Here is a 20018-nt window from a genome sequence, read left to right on the forward strand (position 1 = left end):
GTAATTTTATTGAGATATGTTCACACATTGTACAATCCATCCAAAATATACAATCAGTGGCTACAGTATCATCACATATTTGTATATTCATCACATGATCCTTTTTAGAACATTTTCATTGCTCCAGAAAAAGAAATGAAAAGAAAAAAGAAGACCCCAAACATCCCCTAGCCCTTATCCCTCCTTATTGACCACTAGTATTATACTCTACACAATTTTAAGACTTTCAACAGAGGTAGGTTAACTGAGACAGTGTAGTATTGTCAGAGATAGATATATAGATCAGTGGAATACAACAAAACATCCAGAAATGGATTCATACAAGTGTGGGAAACACATTTTTATTTTATTTTATTTTATTTTTGCTATATAGTTATACAGTCGTTATCAAAGATCAGGGTTACTGAATTACAGTTAACAAATTCAGGTATTTCTTTCTGGCTATTTTAAAGTACTAGACTCCAAAAAGAAATAGTTATATAATGGATCAGTAGTCAAAGTCATTTTTTAAATCCTATTTTCTCACATCTCCTCCTTCTCATTTGATCTTTCTTTCAATCTTCGGAGCTATCTGGGCAAAACTATTTTAACTTCTTTCTGCTGGAAAGGGGTGTTGACCTTATGGGGTAGAGGAATGAAACTAGTTGATGTTCTTAGAGAGACTGGTACCTCTGGGTTTCAGAGCCTGTCTGGCTCAGGATCAATCTGGAGGCCTTAAGGTTCTGAAAAAATACATTTACTAAGAAAAACTTTTATAGAGACTAAGGTAAGAGCCCAGGGCACTCCCTAGGGTTTTCAAGAATACTGTTGATTGGGGCTTGGCATACTGTGTTGGTTTGCAATATCTGGCTAAAGTTTGCTTAAGAGTAACCACCCAAATGACCTCTCGACTCTATTTGAAATCTCTTTGTCACTGAAATTTTATCGTGTTTCATTTCTTTTTCCCCTTTTGGTTAAGAAGGCATTCTCAAGCCCACGATGCCAGGGCCAGGCTCATCCCTGGGAGTCATGTTCTGCATTGCCAGGGAGAGTTACATCCCTGGGAATCAAGTCCCATGTAGCAGAGAGTGTAGTGAGTTTATTTGCAGAGTTGGCTTAAAGAGAGAGGCCACATCTGAACAAGAAAAGAGGCTCTCTGGGGGTGACTCTTAGGTATAATTGCATGCAGACCTAGCTTTGCCATTACAGAAATAAGTTTCATAAGGGCAAGCCTCAAGTTCTTGGGTTTGGCTTATTAAACTGAGTCCCTAGTGCCTGAGTGAATATCAGGAATTCCTCATTCATATCTCTAATTGGAGTCTGATCTCTTATTCAGCTTCTTTAACAGTTGCTGTATGGAATAATGTTGACTTTCAGAACTGTAGTCACACAGATACCTAGTGTTACAGGGAATTACTAGATTATAGGCAAAGAATACAGCATCTCAGAATTTAGAAATAACAGTTAAAACTCGGAAATAGATGTGACTGCTGTAAGAGCTTACGATCTAGGAACCATTACAATGAGCCTTATTTGAACATTCTATACCCCTTGATTATTGATTGCCCAATCCCTGCTCACTTTCTATCCCCTGATACCCTATGCACTCAAATTCAGTTCTCAGAATTTGCTTATTATAGTTAGTTTACATCAGTGAGACCATACATTATCTGTCCCCTTGCTCCTGGCTTACTTCATTCAACATAATGTCCTCAGGGTTCATTCACCTAGTTGCATGCCACATGACTTCATTTCTTCCTGCAGCCTCTCAGTTTTCAGTCATGTGTGTACTCCATGGTTTGCCCTTCCGTTCATCAGTCGATGTACCCTTAGGCCACCTCTATCCATTGCAAAGTGTGAATAATGCCACCATAAACACCAGTGTGCAAATGCCTGTTAGTGTCCCTGCTTTCAATTCTTCGAAGTCTTTGTCTAATAATGGGGTTGCAGGATCATACTTAGCCCCCATACCGCCCTCCTGAAGAGCTACACCATTTACTTCCCCACCAATGGTGAATAAGTATATTTCTCTCTCTCCACATCTTCTCCAGTACTTATATCCTTGTTTATTTTTTAAACAGTTTTATTCACACACTAGACAATCCATTCTAAGTGTACAATCAATGGTTCCCAGTATAATCACGTAGTTATGCATTCACCACCACAATCGATATGAGAACATTTCCATTTCTTCTGTGTGGGAATCTTGACAATACCTTTGCTGGGTTTGATGTTTGACAAGGGAGCTTAGTATATTTCAAAATGGAGTAGGAACTAAGAATATGTAGTTGGGTGCTTAAGATTTTATATTTAGAAATAGGTTTAATGTTTGTATTATTTAATCTTGAAGTCCTTTCTTTGCTTACCTCTGGTGATGATAAATGTTTTTGGCTGTAATTTTCCAGAGGGCAGAAACCATATATAATTTTCCATTGTGTTTTCCCCAATAAAACATATCCAGATGAGTGCTTAATAGATTTTTTTTTTTTTTATGTTGATACCAGTAAAGAAGGTGGACATAATAACTGGTTGTTTATCCTGGGTCCATTGGCCTCCATCTGTTGCATTATTGGTAGAACGTGATCAGTTCTTGTCTCAATCTTTTTAAGAAATAAATTATTTTAGTTGGGATTAAACCTTAAATACTGATTTCAAATTATAACCATGGCAGAGTAGGCCCAGTCTGTCCATAGGGAAGCAGTATGATTGAGTGAAAAACTGGGATTCAGAAGATCTGGGTTCTAGTCCAAGTTTGAGCAGATAGCAACAGTGCCATTAGGCATATAATTTAACTTCTTTGAGGTTCAAGTTCAGTTCTTATGCATACATTGAATCACAATGATCCTAAGAGAAAATTCAGAGTGATGTAGGATTATTCTGACAAAAACAGAGATTAAGGTCCTTGAAATTAAATGAAAGTTGGAGAGGAGAACTCTGACATCCCAAAAGGGTGAGCAAATCTTAAGTGCTGTACTGTTTCTCCCTCAGCTTCTTTTCCATCTCTTCTTTTTCTCTTAATAGGTTCTGAAGGATATTTGTCCATCCATTCTGTTGTTGGCTCAGACTTTGCTGCATTCCCTAGACCAGAGTGTGATTTCTTTTGGCAGTCTCCTCTACAAATACACATTTAAGTTTTTTGACACTTACTGCCAGCAGGTATGTTGAAATATGGGCAAAGAGGGGACGGGAGAAGGAAAGAAATGCAATTTGAAATGAATTACTGGTTGGTGGCATTGAAATGGAAAGAGCTTTGAACTGGGGCTTGGAAAAACTCATTTCTAGCCCTAGCCTCGATACAATGAAGAGAATGGATTAGAGGATCTAACTCTGTGATCTGAGCTTTAATATTCTTGGAGTCTAATTAAGGTCCAGATTCAGGCTACTTCAAAAACTCTGGCTTAAAGGGCTGGGGTTATCAGGTGGTTTTGGTAGTACAGGAATGATAGTTTTGAAATATAGCTGCAAATAATCAGCTGCTGAAATTGCTCTCTAGAAAGAAGTGTGGGGAAAGACAAATTAAGGAGAAATGCTTGAGGACTTATTCCAAAGGCCCAACCCTAATCTGATGTTCACAAGATGCAAAATTTAATAGCACATATCCAGAAGAAATGAAGACAAAGTGAAAAAAAAAAATTAAAGCAAAGCAGTAGACACAGTTGGCATGAGCTAACTGCTGCAATTGAGAAAGATCATATGACTGTTATGGAGCAGCAGTCTAAAGGAAAGGGAGAATGGTGTTTAAGACATGTTTTTGAGCCCTCTCTGTCTTAGCAGCACTATCATGACCCATGTTTGCTTGGAAATGTATAATTCTAACCTGTACTATTTAGAGAAAACCTTTAAAATCCTTAGCTCCTTGAACATCATCTTTTCAAGAAATTTCAACAGGTAAGTACAACCACAATTTAAGGGGTAAAATTTAACCTATGTGGGGGGCGGGGGGAGAGAAAGACTATGTCAAGGAGCAAAATCAGGAGCGCTTAGATAGTATTCATTGATAATAAGTCAAGACTCAGTGTTTAGTGTAGTTACACTGGCATAATACCAAGCCTCCTGAAGCCAACGTTACTGAAAAAAACCTGATAGTAGAATTAGATGATGGATAGGGTTGGTTGTGGTTTTAGCAAAATAGAGATTGTAATGGCCTCAGGCTGATCCCCTGTAAAATAGCCATACCATATTTTTGCTTCACACTGTCCTATGGACTCTTCCTACTGTAGGAAGTGGTTGGTGCTCTAGTGTCTCATATCTGCAGTGGGAATGATGCTGAAGTTGATACTGCATTGGATGTCCTCCTAGAATTGGTAGTTCTAAACCTGTCTGCTATGCGGCTGAATGCTGTCTTTGTGAAGGTATCTGTTTCCTCCACTGACATATATTGAATCATTTTTTTTCTTGCGTATATCTGAGAAATATCTGATATCTGCTAGTTAGCAATCATTTATTGTGTGTTCTATATATATCAAGTGCTATATTTGGTGGGGAGATGGGAAGGAGGTAAGGTGATGGACAAGTAATACAAAATATAACTCATCTATAGCTATGTATTTTCATTCTGCCAACACTTTATACCTAACTATGTGCCAGGCTCTATTCTGGGTTCTGTGGTTATGAATACCAGTCCTTGCCTTTGATGATAGAGAGTAAGGTACATAGCAAGTCACTATAAATACCACATGATGAATTCTCTAATGAAGGAAGTGCTATAGGTACACCAAAGCAAGAATAATTAATTCTTCTTGGGGAACTGAAGAAGTCTTCAAAGAGGGGATAACATTTGAGTCATGCTTGAAGAATAGGAATGATTTGGCTAGAGAAAGTGAAATTGCATTCTAGACAGAGGTCAGTTTGAACAGAAGTAAATTGGCACCCAAATCCATGGGGTGCCTGAGGCATAACAAGCAGATGTACGGGTTGGAGAGCAGGATGTACGGTTGGAGAGCAGGATGTACGGGTGATGTGTGGTAGGAGGATAGTCTGGAGAGGCATAAAACAGTGCCAGATTGTGAAGCATCTCAAAGACTATGCTAAAGAGTTTGAACATTATTGTATAGACAGTAGGGGGCTATTACAGGATTTTAAGAGGTATTTGATATAATCAAGGGTGGGCTTTGAAAGATAACTCTGTCGGCCATGTGGTAGATGGATTGGAGACCACTGAAATGGTCCAAGGAAGTAAGGATAAGAATCTAAAAGAGTATTGGGGATGGAGAGGAAATAATGACTTAAGAGACAAAATGGTGTTGAAATAACGTCTTGTGAGTGACAAGATAAAAGTATAGTGAGGAAGAGGAAAACTAGGTCCAAGTTTTCCATTTGGGGAAACTAAGTGAGTGGTTGGGGCATTTACTGAGGAGACCAGAAGGGAGTGCATCTTCGGGAGGAAATATGAATTTAGTTTGGGACATCCATGTGTGTGGATGGTAAGCAGACAGTTGGGAATTTAGGTTTGGAGCCCAGTGGATACATTGGATAGAAGATTTAGGTTGGGTGTTCATAAACATTACAGGTATGAACTTAGCTGAGGCAGATTTTGAAGCAGAACACAGAAGCCTAGAAGAGCACAGAAATGTTGAGGACACTAAGGTTGAAGAGGCAGAGAGGAGCAAAGTTTCCATGGAAGGAAAATGAGAAAACTAGAATATAAATAATAGGAATTGGAAGAATGTTGGGAAGCAACAGTCTAAGAAAGAGTTTCAGTAATGAGGAATTTGTCTAAAGTGTTAGATGCTATAGAGGATGAAGATGGAGAAGATGCAATTGGTGGCTTTGGCAGTTAGTATGCCCCTGGTAACCTCTGGCAGAACAGTTTTTTTTTTTTTAATTCAATTTTATTGAGATATATTCACATACCATACAGTCATCCAAAGTGTACAATCAGCTGTCCACAGTATCGTCATATAGTTGTGCATTCATCACCCCAGTCTATTTTTTGAACACTTTCCTGGTACCAGAAAAGAAGAATAAAAAATAAAAGTAAAAAAGAACACCCACATCATCCCCCCCATCCCACCCTATTTTTCATTTAGTTTTTGTCCCCATTTTTCTACTCATCCATCCCATACACTGGATAAAGGGAGTGTGATCCACAAGGCTTTCATATTCACACTGTCACCCTTGTAAGCTACATTGCTATACAATCATCTTCAAGAGTCAAGGCCGTTGCTTTGCAGTTTGATAGCTATTCCAATGCATTATATCCTAAAAAGGGTTATCTATATAGTGCATAAGAATGCCCACCAGAGTGACTGCTCTACTCCATTTGGAATCTCTCAGCCGCTGAAACTTTATTTTGTTTCATTTCGCATCCCCCTTGTGGTTAAGAAGATGTTCTCAATTCCACGATGTCGGGTCCAGATTCATCCCCGGGAGTCATATCCGGCATTGCCAGGGAGATTTACACCCCTGGGAGTCAGGTCCCACGTAGGAGGGTGGGCAGTGAGTTCATCTGGCAGAACTGTTTTAATTGAATAAGGTTGGAAGCCAGAGAGCAGTAACTTGAGGAAGTAGAAACTTGAGAGCGTAGATGGATTGTCAAGAAACCTTGAGGAGGAGAGTGTGAGAAAGGTAGCTTGAGGGAGAAGCAGACTGGAAGGAAAATATTTTTTAAATAGGGAGGTTTGAGATTCTTTGTGGGCTGAGAGGAAGGATTCAGTGGAGAGTAAGAAGTAGAAAAAAAATTTAAATTAATTAACTAATAGTTTAAATATATATCTTCATCTTCAGTCTAATTTTGAGAGGCAATATAGCTATTATCCCCATTTTAGAAATGAGAAAGCTGAAGCTCATAAAAACTAAGTACATTGCTCAAGGTCCAAAAACAAATAGTCCACTTGTGACTCTTTCCAGATCTGTGGAGAAAGGATAAGTAATTCATGGAATAGCAGCTGGGGAGGGCTGAGGTGGTAAGGAATGGTGTCAGAGACATAACCCTTAATGGAATATTGTTTTCACTGAGACAAAGGGAAAGGTGGAGATAAAGAAAAGGAAAAACTGGGAGATATGTTAGGATGACTAAGCAAGAAATGATTAAAGCCCAGGATTATGATTCAGAGTGAAGAGGGCAAACTTTATCTTTCCTGGTTATGGTTCCTACTCTTTGGTAGATTTAGAAAGTATAAGAGCCCCCTCAGCTTCTGTCCAGAACAGAAAGCCTTTAGGTTCTACTCTGAGCATAGCTTTAGGGAACTTGAGCTTTTGGGGAACAGATTCCCAGTTATCTGTGTATATATTTCTTATAAGGATATTACTTTTTTGATTTGAAGATAAAAATATTAGTTGCTCACCGTATTATTGACATTTTTTCTCCCAGGGCATTTTAGATTATCTGGATAAATTGTCTCCTCAGCAAATACGAAAACTCTTCTATATTCTCAGCACACTGGCATTTAGCAAAAAGCATGCAGCTAGCAGTCACATTGAGGTAAGAGGCAGTATGTTGGGTAAGAACTTTTTGAACCTCTTTACTTAAAATTTGCTGAACAAAATCACTGCAGCTTGTGTAGTAGTAGAAATAGAAAACATAGCCAAAGTCCCAGCATTTATTCATATTTTCTTATCACAAACATTTATTAATTGCTTACTTTAGGCCAGGCACAGGGATGCTAGGTATATTTGATTTTTTCTGTCCTCAAGGAGCTTTATTTATTAGGGCAGAGATGGGTCTGCCATCAGCTAACCACAAAACTGAGTAAGAAAAGCCATTCAGGTTCTGGACTGAATGCTGTGGGGACATAGAGAATTCTCTTGTTCCCCAAGGAATGTCTGTATCTAATGTGAACTTCATCTGGGCTTGCTTTCATATGTGAATACCATTCACTGAAAAGGCCAGGCAAAAGAACTAAAATAAGAGAAATTAAGTTGGAATCATAAATCACAGCTCTTTTGTATCTTCACTCCCACCTGTGGTCATCCATTCTGGACTGTGACTTTGAACAGCAGCCATCCTTTCTTAATTTTTTAAAAAGATTTTGACTAGGTAATATACATATGGTACATGGTATCCAAGTAAAAAAGTACAGAAGGGTATAGAGTGAAAAATAAGTCTTCCTCCCTCTAAGTCCTCTACCCTTCTGGTTCTACTCCCTACATGGAATCAATAGTATTAGTTTGTAGCCTTCTGAGATATTCTGAGCATTTATGAATGTGTATTTACCAATATTCCACCCCTCCCTTTTCTCCCTCTTTTGTTCTACATCTTGTTTTTTTCATTTAGCAGTATATTTTAGAGATCACTTCACATCAGCTACTTCATTATTTTAACTTGAGCAGTCAACAGCATTATAATTCTCATATTCTTTTAAAGCAACCACCATATAATGATAATAATAATAGCAATTACTGTCGAATGTGTACCATTTACCAGGCACTGTACTGGGAATTTTTTTATAATTTGTCTCTAATCCTTGCAACCTTTCCCATTTTCTAGACGAGAAAATTGAGACTTAGAAAAATAAAATGACTTGCCAAAGTCATGCACAATTAGTAAATGATAGACCCCTTCCTTTTCTAGTTTTTTTTGGCTCCAGTATCCTTAGGCACTTTTACCGTGCCATCCAGCCTCTTCATCTTTCTCCATTGTTGTCTTACTGCAGGATGACATGCATCTGGTGATACGAAAGCAGCTCTCAAGCACCATATTCAAGTACAAGCTCATTGGCATTATTGGTGCTGTCACCATGGTGAGCATCATGGCAGTAGACAGGTAAGCATGCAGGTTCTGACTTGGTGGCTACAGTAAATTAATCAAGTTGCTGCCTTGAAAAAAAAAGTATTGTGTTACATAGACAACATTATAATAGGAGATATTAAAACTATAAGAGAGATGAGCAAATATGGGTTGATACTTTTCTGTGTTCCCCTCTAATCTTTACTGTATTCCACATATAATTTTCACAGAATTGTGATCATAGTCAGTACAGTATGATGTTTAAAAACTAGAGATTGTCAAGAGATGAAGTTCTAGAAGTATACCCATTAAGGGGAATGCTGACCCTCCTGGGATGCATTTTTTTTGCATCGTCTCCTGTCGTGGGCACTAGACCATGCAGGTTTCTCCATAGCTTTGTTGTTCCTTTCTGTTATATTATCTTTGATACAAATAAGGTCTTCCTTACAGGTTTTTTTTTTTTTTACTCCTTGCACTTTGATGCCTCAGTTGTAGCATCTAAAGAAGCATCAGGTTTGGGGCTTGATAAGATGTTGCTATTGCAAAATGATATTGGAATTCAGTTCACGCTCCTTGGAATCAATTTGTCTGGAACTCCTGAGACCTAAGGAGGCTTCCTAAGAATCAGTGTTAGTCATCTGTAGAGGCCACACAGTGTGTTAGTTAAGAGCTCATGCTCTGAAGTCATGTTTCTTGCCTCTGTCAAATCCTGACTCTCGTATTTATTAGCTGAATGACCTTTAGCAAGTTACTTTACCTCTCTGTGTCTTTGTAGTCCCATATCTGAAAAATAAGGTTAATAGTACTTACTTCATAGGTTTAATGAGAGCATTAAATGCTTAGATCAGTCCCCAGCATGTGTTAAGCACTAAATAAGTGCTTGTTGTTATTATTATTACTAATTTAAAATGCCCTTAAAAATCATGTAAGAAAGCCATCATCTGCTCTAGTCTGCATTTTGCATGGCCTAAATACATACTCCCCTATGCCTTTGTCTGCTTTTATTTCCTTGCCCCAGGGAAGGCAGGATTCTTAACACTTGTTGCTGATTATTACAAAATATTACATAATTGAAACTAAAAAATTCTTTTTAGTAGTGGATCTTCCAGTTTTACTCAAGGGAGAACAGACCTGAACAATGAACAATGTACACAGGTGAGTTCTTACAATATAGTCAGTACATTTATGAGTAACTGAGGAATTGCTGCTTTTACTGTCAGTTCACCAGAAAGAATGCTTCTTTTTAAAAAATATATGTTTTCCTGAACTCATAGCTTTTGTGGTTTTTACATTCTTTTGGCACTTAGAACCTATTGACTTGGGTTGCATTTATTTCTGTATCTTTCCAATCTCCCTAATTAAATTCCTAGAGAGCAAGAAAGCTGTGCCATGTTGAAAGAATAGCAGGTTGGCTAGGGCATAGGGGCACATAATTGGATGTTGGCAATAAAACTAGTTTGGAGATAGGAAACAGAGGGCCTTGAATGTCAAGCAAGATATTTTGATTTAATTCTTTTTTTATCATACTTTTTATTGTACAATAGAATATATGCATATATACACATAGAAGTGATAATTTTCAAAGTGCAATTTAATGAGTAGTTTGCAAATTCCTAAGAGTGTTATGGGTTACAGTTCCACAGTTTCAGTTATTTCCTTATTATGAAATATAGCATATAAACAAGAGGATAATATCTCTCAAAGTATGATTTAACAAGTAGTTATATAGGAAATTTCCAAAAATGTTATGAGTTACAGCACCATAGTTTCAATTATTGCCTTATTGTGAAATATATATACAAAAAGTGATAATTTTCAAATTAAAATTTAAGAAGTAGCTGTAGAACAAATTTCAAAGGATGCTATGGGTTAATGTTCCGCCATTTCAATTCTTTCCTTCTAGCTCTTCTAATACCCGAGGAACTAAGAAAAAGAAAATTATATAGAGATTCACTATTCATAATCCTTTGTTAAATTCCATCTTGTTTGTTGCTACCCCTTCCTCTGGTTTAATCACTTTCCCAGACTTCGGGGATGCCTAGGCAGTGACCACCCTAACCTGTTCATGTTGAAAAGGGATGTTGATTTTATGCAAAAAGGGGACACATCTGGTTGATTTTCTTGAAGAGACTCTTGCTTTAGGGTTTTGCAACTTACCTGGCATAGGAGTTCTCTGAAGGATTTTAGTTTCTGAAGAATAAATTTAGTGAGTGAAACTTTTATAGAGTCTCATATAGGGGTCCGGGTATTCTTTAGGGTTTTCTGGATTACTGTTGACTTGTGCTTATCATACTGTAGTCACTTGGCAATTCTAGGTAAGCCTTGCATAGTTGTAACTTCCAGGACATACTCTTGACTTTATTTGAATTCTCTCAGCCACTGAAACCTTATTTTTTTGACTTTCTTTTCCCCTTTTTGGTCAAAGATGCCAGGGTCATCCGCAGAATTAGGCTTATTTGCAGAGTTAGGCTTAGAGAGAGAAAGTTCACATCTGAGCAACAAAAGAGGTTCTCTGGAGGTGACCCTTAGGCATAATTATAGGTGGGCTTAGCCTCCCCTTTACAACCATAAGTTTCACCTGAGCAAGCGTCGCAATCGAGGGCTTGACTTATAAAGTAAGGGAGTTCCTAAATTCTCATAGCGTATATTCTGTACATGATAATCCATCCATATCTCACATTACATCACTTAGTTGTAAAATCCTCATCATTCTCCATTTTAAACAATTCTCATGACCCAAAACACCTTGTAGCTCTTTTCAGCCCTTAATTATTTGTCCTTAGTATATGTGTGGTATAAGTATGGTATTCCTGTTAATCATGGTTCCTAGGATGCTATAGGTAGATTTTTCCCGTATACCATTCTGTTGTCAACTCTCTGTACGTGCGTCATACTTTAGAAGTATAGCATACAAGCACCTATCTATCTGTATTTGTAGTGCTGATCTGTGGGATGCATGCCTTTAGACAACCCCTTTCAATCCTATTCGTTCTAGATACAGCTCTGATGCTTATTATCCCATTAGCAAACAGTCATCACCCTTATTCTTTCCCATACCTTTGAATTCACCATCATTAACATACCTGAACATATTAGATTATCTTTCCACATCACTAGCTTCTGTCCATTACTAGATCCCTGTGCTAGTTTGGATATATTATGTCCCCTAAAGCACCATGTTCTTCAATGCAGTCTTGTGGAGGCAGGCATATTGGTGTTGATTAGGTTGGAATCTTTGGATTAGGTTGTTTCCATGGAGATGTGACCCACCCATCTGTGGGGTAATACCTTTGGATTATTTCCATGGAGGTATGACCCCAACCATTCAGCATGGTTCTTAATTAAATCACTGGAGCCCTATAAGAGCTTAGACAGAAGGAGCTCGCTGCTGCAGCTGAGAGACACGTTTTGAAAATGGTCATTGAAAGCTGACGCTGACATTTTGGAGAATGCCATTTTGAAACACAACCTAGGAGTAAGCAAACACCAGCCACGTGCCTTCCCAGCTAACAGAGGTTTTCCAGATGCCATCGGTGTTCTTCAGTAAAGGTACCCTACTGTTGGTGCCTTTGTTTGGATATTTTCATGGCCATAAGACTGTAACTTTGAAACCAAATAAACCCCCTTTATGAAAGGCAATCCATCTCTGGTGTTTTGTGTAACAACAGCATTAGCAAACTGGAACAGTCCCTAATATTTTACATTATAAGACATTGATATTACATTGTTCAGGGAGTTCATAGAAGTGGTAACATACAATATCTCTCCTTCTGTGTCTGACTTATTTCACTCAGAATTATATCTTCAAGGTTCATCCATGTTGCCATATGTTTCAGGACCTTATTCCTTCTTACTGCTGCATAGTATTCCATCATATTAAATACCACATTTTGTTTATCCACTCATCTGTTGAAGGACACTTGGATTGTTCCATCTCTTGGCAATTGAGAACAGTGCTGCTATGAACATCAGTGTCTATATGTCTGTTCGTGTCACCACTTTAAAATCTTTTGGGTATATACCAAGAAGTGGAAAATTGCCAGATTGTAGGGTAATTCAGTATCTAGTTTTCTGAGAAACTGCCAAACTGTCTTCCTCAGCATCTGTACCATTATACATTTCTACCAGCAATGAAGAAAAGTTCCAATTTCTCCGCATCCACTCCAGCATTTATTGTTTCCTGTTTGTTTAATGGCAGCCATTCTTATTGGTGTGAGATAGTATCTCATTGTGGTTTTGATTTGCATTTCCCTAATAGCTAGTGAATATGAACATTTTTTCATGTGTTTTTTAGCCATTTGTATTGCCTCTTCATAAAAATAACCTTTTCATTTCTTTTGCTCATTTTATAATTGGACTGCTTGTACTATTGTTGAGTTGTAGGATTTCTTTATATATGCAGGATATCAGTCTCTTATCAGATATATGATTTCCAAATATTTTCTCTCATTGAGTTGGCTGCCTCTTTACCATTTTGACAAGGTTTTTTGAGGTACAGAAGCTTTTGATATTGAGGAGTTCCCATGTAACTATTTTTTCTTTCGTTTCTTCTGCTTTGGGTATAGAATGTAAGAAGCTACCTCATATTGCTAGGTCTTGAAGATATTTCCCTATATTGTCTTCTAAGAGTTTTATTGTGCTCTCTCTTATTTTGAGGTCTTTGATCCAGTTTGGGTTAATTTTTGTACGGGTCCGAGAAAGCGGTCCTCTTTCATTCTTTTGGTTATGGCTATCTAATTCTCCCAGCCTCATTTCTTGAAGAGACTGTTCTGTCCCAGTTCTGGATTTGGGGGCCTTATCAAAAATCAGGCGACCGTATATCCGGGCGTCTGTTTCCGAACCCTCAATTTCATTCCATTGATCAGTGTGTCTATCATTGTGCCAATATCATGCTGTTTTGACCACTCTGACTTTATAGTAGCCTCCAAAGTCTGGAAGTGAAAATCTTCCCACTTTGTTCTTCTTTTTCAGATGTTTTTGGCAATTCAAGGTCCCTTTCCCTTCCAAATAAATTTGATAACTGACTTTTGCAAGTCTACAAAGTAGGTTGTTGGAATTTTGATTGGAATTGCATTGACTCTGTAGATCAGTTTGGATAGAATTGACATTTTATAGTCTTCCTATCCATGAGCAAGGAATATTTTTCCATCTATTTAGATCCTTTTTTATTTCTTTTAGTAAAATTTTGTAATTTTCTGTGTAGAGGTCTTTTATGTCCTTAGTTATGTTTATTCCCAGGTACTTGATTTATTTAGTTGCTATCGTGAATGGAATTTTTTTTTTTATTGCCTCTTCAGTTAGGTCATTACTAGTGTAAAGGAAGATTACTGACTTAGGTGCATTAATCTTATATGCTGCCACTGCTGAATTTTTGTATTTGCTCAAGTAGCTTTGTCATTGACTTGTCAGAATTTTCCAAATATAAGATCATATCATCTGCAAATAATGACAGATTAACTTCTTCCTTTCCAGTTTGGATACCTTTTATTTCTTTGTCTTTGCGAATTGCTCTGGCTAGAACCTCTAGCACAGTGTTGAATAACAGAGATGATAGTGGGCATCCTTGTCTCGTCCCTGATCTTAGGGGGATGCTTTCAGCCTCTCACCGTTGAGTATTATGTTAGTTGTAGGTTTTACACATATGCCCTTTAACATATTGGGGAAGGTTCTCTCAATTTCTACCTTTTGAAATGTTTTTATCAAAAAGCGATGTTGAATTTTGTCAAATGCTTTTTCAGTGTCTATCAAAATGATCATTTGATTTTTCCCTTTCTCTTTGTTAATGTGTTGAATTACATTAATTGATTTTCTTATGTTGAACCACCCTTGCATGCCAGGAATGAACCCCACTTGGTCGTGGTGTATAATTCTTTTAATGTGCCGTTGGATTTGATTGGCAAGTATTTTGTTTAGGATGTTTGCATCTATATTCATTACAGACATTGACCTATAGTTTTCCTTTTTTGTAATGTCTTTTTCCGGTTTTGGTATCAGAATGATATTAGCTTCATAGAATGAGTTAGGTAAAGTTCTGTTTTCTTAAATTTTTTGAAAGAGTTTGAGCAGTAATGGTGTCAATTCTTTCTGGAAAGCTTGGTAAAATTCCCCTATGAAGCAATCTGGTCCTGGGCTTTTACTTGTAGGTAGATTTTTGATGACTGATTGGATCTCTTGTGATTGGTTTGTTGAGGTCTTCTGTTTCTTCTTGGGTCAGTCTAGGTTGTTCATGTGTTTCCAGGAAATTTTCCATTTCCTATAAATTGTCTAGCTTGTTGGCATCCTCTTAGGATTTTTTTAAAAATTCCTTCGGGATCCATAGTAATTATCCTCTTCTCATTTCTGATTCTGTTTATTTCGGTCTTCTCTCTTTTTGAGTTTGTCAGTCTAGCTAAGGGTCTCTTAATCTCATTGATCTTCTCAAAGAACCAACTTTTGGTTTTATTTATATTCTCTCTATTGTTTTTTTGTTTTCCAGCTCATTTATTTTTGCTTTAATTTTTGTTACTTCTTTTTTTCTACTTCCTTTAGGATTAGTTTGCTGATCATTCTCTAGCCTCTTCAGTTGTTCAGTTAGGTCTTTGGTTTTTGCTCTCTCTTGCTTTTTGATATATGCATTTAGAGCAATAAATTTCCCTCTCAGCACCGCCTTTTCAGCGTCTCACAGGTTTTGATATGTTGTGTTCTCGTTTTCATTCATCTCTAGATATTTACCAATTTCTCTTGCAATTTCTTCTTTGACCCACCGTTGTTGAGGAGTATTTTATTTAACCTCCATATATTTGTGAAAGATCTGGTTCTTGTGTGGTTATTGATTTCTAGGTTGCATTCCATTATGGTCAGAGAATGTGCTTTGAATAATTTCAATTTTTAAAAATTTATTAAGACTTGTTTTGTGCCCCAGCATATGATCTATCCTGGAGAACATTCCATGGGCACTAGAGAAGAATATGTATCCTGGTACTTTGAGATGTAATGATCTATATATGTCTGTTAAGTCTAATTCATTTATCATATTGTTTAGCTTCTCAGTTTCCTTATTGGTCCTCTGTATAGTTGCTTTATCTTTAGAAGAGAGTGGTGTATTGAAGTCTCCCACTATTATTGTAGATGTGTCTATTGCTCCCTTTAGTTTAGCCAATGTTTGTCTCATGTATTTTGGAGGTCCTTGATTGGGTGCATAAACATTTATAGTTGTTATTTCTTCTTGGTAAATTGTCCCTTTTGTTAATATATAGTGTCCTTCTGTGTCTCTTATGGTATCTTTGCATTTAAAGTCTATTTTGCCCAATATTAATATAGCTACCCCAGCTTTCTTTTGGTTGCATTTTGCACAGAATATTTTTTTCCATCCTTTAGCTTTCAGTCTCTTTGTGTCACAGGGTCTAAGATGAGTCTCTTATAAATAGCATATTGATTGGTCATACTTTTTAACCCATTCTACCAGTCTGTATCTTTTAATTGGAGAGTTTATTACATTCACATTCAATTTTATTACTGTGAAGGGAGTTCTTGAACCAGCCATCTTATCTTTGGTTTTTAGTTATTAGAGCTATTTTTTTTCCCTCTCTTTCTTTAAATTACCCTTATTAATACTCTTCAGTTCTGTGCCCTTCTCCTTTCTTTTTTTCTCAGCTGGAAGAGCCCATTTTAGTACTTCTTGCAGGGCAGGTCTCTTGTTAACAGATTCTCTGAGCATTTGTTTGTCTCGGAAAATTTTAAACTCTCCTTCAATTTTGAAGGAGAGCTTTGCTGGATAAAGAATTCCTGGCTGGCAATTTTTCTCCTTCAGAATCTTAAACATGTCATATTGGTGTCTTCTCACCTCCATGGTGCCCACTGAGTAGTCAGTACTTAGTCTTATGTTGTTTCCCTTGTATGTGGTGAATCACTTCTCTCTTGCTGCTTCCGGAAATTTCTCCTTCTCTTCAGCATTGGCAATCTAACCAGTATATGTCTCAGAGTAGGTTTATTTGGACTTATTCTATTTGGAGTTCACTGGGCATCTTTGATTTGTCTATTTATGTTGTTTAGCAGGGTTGGGAAGCTTTCCCCAACTATGTCTTAAAATTCTTTTCCTAGCCCTTTACCCTTCTCTTCTCCTTCTGGGACACCAATGATTCTTATGTTTGTTCGCTTCATGTTGGCCATCATTTCCCTGAGATCCATTTCACATTTTTCAGTTTTTTTCACCATTTGTTCTTTTGTGCATTCACATTCTATTACCCTGTCCTGTAGTTCACCTATTCTTTCTGCCTCTTCAAATCTGCTGTTATGTGTCTCTAGTATACTTTTAATTTGATCTTTTATTTCCGTAAGGTCTGCTGTTTTTTAAATTTACTCTTTCAAATTATTCTTTACGCTCTTCTAGAGTCTTCTTGATTTCCTTTTTGTTTTTAGCCATTTTGTTAAAGTTATTTTGGAGATTTGTTTGCATTTAATTAATTGCTCCAAATTTTGTCTTTTCCCACATTTTAATTTGTTCATTTGGCTTGTCCATATCTTCTAGATTCTTTAGGTGCTTTGTGATTTTCTGTTGATCTCGGGGCATTTGCTTGTCTTGATAAGATTATTTTGGGAAATGCAGGATTATTTGAGCTTTTGTGTATAACTGGGAGAGCTATAGCTTGCTGGAGTGCTGTTTCCCAATCCTACCACCTCTCAAGCTCATCTTCCTCCAACTTCTCTGGGGCCATGGGCAGAGTCCATACCGGCTGGGGAACCAATCACTATACTGGTTCTCCATGTGCTCTGTGGGCTGCCCGCCCTCGGGCTGTGATGTGGGTCTTGAGCAGTTATGCAGGGAATTTGCTCAAGGGCACCCTACAGCTCAAATGTGCTCCACTCCCTGCCTGCTGTGTGCCGGCAAGTCTTTGGGATGTGGGAGGGGCTCCTAACTGTTGGGTTGTTGATTTTCCCAGCCTCTCACCAGTGTACACCCCTGGACTTCAGTCAGGGGAGAGCAAATGCTGCTCCTCCTGGGTTCCCTTACAGGAGGGCATCTGGCTTTGGAGGATTACCTCCTGAGCTTATTGGCAAGGTAGGTGTGCAGGAGTGTAGAGCTGCTGCTCACTCCCTAGCCCAGTAGCCATCTGGCTGCTGCTGGTCCAGGGGACGGTCCTGACCGGAACAAACTTACCCCGTCCCTTGAGGCTCTGTCTCTCTTGTATTTTTTTGATGTCCCTTCCACATACTGTGGGGGACCCTCTATGGCCAGTCACACTCTGAAATTATGTCCTGGGTGTCCTCCAGCCCCTCTCTAGTTACTTTCACAGAGGAGAGGCCTGTTTGCCTCAACTACTACGCCATCTTCTCAGAAGTCCACCTGATTTAATTCTATAGACAGAGCTAGTCAGTAAGGGTTTCTTAGCATGGAAGTGGCAAAACCAAAGATTTGCTCTAGAAGAATTAATCTGGCTGCATTCTATAAATATCCATTTGTAGTTCTTAGGATATTGGAATAGCTAGAAGGAAATACTCGGAGCTATTGAACTGCAATCCAGTAGCCTTGATTCTTGAAGACGATTGTATAACTAAGTAGCTTACATGATGTGACCATGTGATTGTGAAAGCCTTGTGGCTCATACTCCCTTTATCCAGTGTATGGAAAGATGAGTAGAAAAATGGGGACAAAAATTAAATTAATAAAAGGGGTCATGGGAGTGGGATGTTTGCCGTGTTCTTTTTCACTTGTATTTTTTTGGTGTAATGAAAATGTTTAAAAATTATGGTGATGAATGCACAACCATATGATGGTACTGTGAACAATTGATTATACACTGTGGATGATTGTATGGTATGTGAATATATCTCAATAAAACTGAATTTTAAAAAATTAATTTGGCTGCATATGTCTGATGAATTGGAAAAGCAACAAGATTGGAAATAGACTGGTCAGGAGCCTAAGGAAAACCTCAGGTGAGAGGTAATAAGAGCATTGCCAGTGAAGTTGGAAAAGGAAAAACTACTAAATAGGGTGAATGAAGTTTAGGAAGGGATGACCACCCCAGAGTTGAAACATTCTTTCTTTTTATTATTCCAGGTGACCTCCTTGCTGCAGTTGGTTCACTCTTGCAGCGAGCAGTCTCCTCAGGCCTGTGCGCTTTATTATGATGAATTTGCCAACCTGATCCAAGGAGGAAAACTGGCTCCAAAAGCCCAGGTAAGGCCAAGTACCTTTTCTCGTAAGTCAGTGAAGCACAAGAGCTGCTTCAGTACACACTCGTCAAGTCTTGCCTTCTGTTGCATTGTAGAAATAGAGGAATCATTCTGTGAAGTCTCCCAAATTGTAGTTTAGAAGGCTCTTCTGCCCCATCCTGTCTTAGGGCTCTCTTATGAGGCCTCCTTCACATAATAACAGTAATAATAGTGATGTTGATGATGATGATGATGGTGGTGGTGGTGATGATGATGTTGATAGCCACCATTTGAGAGCCTAGTCTTTGCCACGCACTGTGCTAAGCACTTTTCATGCATTATCACATTTCCACTTCATAATAATGAACTATGTATCACTGCTGCTTTCCTTTTGAGAAACGAGGAAACTGAGGCTTAGAAAGATTAAAAGTAATTTGTCTAGGGCCTGTCAACAAGTATACCCTAGGCTACACTGCCTGTTTTGTGTGTTTGCTTCCTGAAGGAATGGGTTGGGCAGACTGTGTTTAACAATTTCCAAGATGCCTTTGTGGTGGACCTTGATGTTATTCCAGAAGGGTAAGTACTTTTTACCCACTGGCTTGATTTTATGTACTTGTGAAGACATTATGCCAATTATGTCAGTAGCTGGTACAAACTTCAGAATGTCTTGGTTTCAGCCACATCCAGCCCAGCTCCATAGCTTCTTTCTTCCCAATCCCAATGCCTCTGCACCTCCATTTCCAGATTGCTAAAAGGTTCCCCACTTGTTCTTTCAAATCCCATTTTTAAATTTCTTCCCACAGTGAATGAGATTGCTTTGTTCAGATGGTTTCCCCTATAGCCTTGCTTGCCCCTGAGCTGGAGCATCAGATTCTGGGTTCTCTCCACAGTGACTATCCGTTTCCTGTGAAAGCTCTCTATGGACTGGAAGAATACAATAGTCGTGATGGGATCGCCATCAACCTCCTGCCACTGTTGTTCTCTCAGGACTTTGCAGAAGATGGGGGCAGAATGACTTCACAGGAATCAGACCAAAAGTCAGTGCAGTTTTTCTTTTCTAAAACCTTTATTATTGTTTGGAGTATTCATAGGGAATTCCACAGTACTTTCAATCTGTGGGGACCATGAGTAAAGAAAGGGTTAGAGAGTATGAGGCAGAGTACTTACGATTTTTTTGGATCCTGAGGTTGCGATTTTTATTGCCTCATGACAGCCCACATGTTCTGTGAGGCTCTTT

General features: G+C 38.2%; 1 protein-coding gene across 8 annotated transcripts in view; it reads left to right on the forward strand.

Annotated features, from left to right (window-relative positions):
• FANCD2 (FA complementation group D2) overlaps positions 1-20018 on the forward strand; it is a 95782-nt gene that overhangs the window by 37943 nt on the left and 37821 nt on the right. For 7 of the 8 annotated variants that reach the window (XR_005211416.1, XM_037801663.1, XM_037801636.1 and 4 more), the window contains 8 exons: positions 3001-3135; positions 4200-4331; positions 7292-7402; positions 8574-8683; positions 9742-9802; positions 18687-18806; positions 19284-19357; positions 19672-19818. Coding sequence is in view for 7 of the 8 variants with exons in the window: in XM_037801663.1 (XP_037657591.1) it covers positions 3001-3135; positions 4200-4331; positions 7292-7402; positions 8574-8683; positions 9742-9802; positions 18687-18806; positions 19284-19357; positions 19672-19818 (890 nt within the window). In the remaining variant the exon portion in view is untranslated. The remainder of the gene's footprint in view (positions 1-3000; positions 3136-4199; positions 4332-7291; positions 7403-8573; positions 8684-9741; positions 9803-18686; positions 18807-19283; positions 19358-19671; positions 19819-20018) is intronic. The other variant, XM_037801648.1, reaches the window with a different exon arrangement.

This window comes from Choloepus didactylus, chromosome 1 (genome assembly GCF_015220235.1).
Source record: "Choloepus didactylus isolate mChoDid1 chromosome 1, mChoDid1.pri, whole genome shotgun sequence".
In the NCBI taxonomy this organism is placed as follows: domain Eukaryota; kingdom Metazoa; phylum Chordata; class Mammalia; order Pilosa; family Megalonychidae; genus Choloepus; species Choloepus didactylus.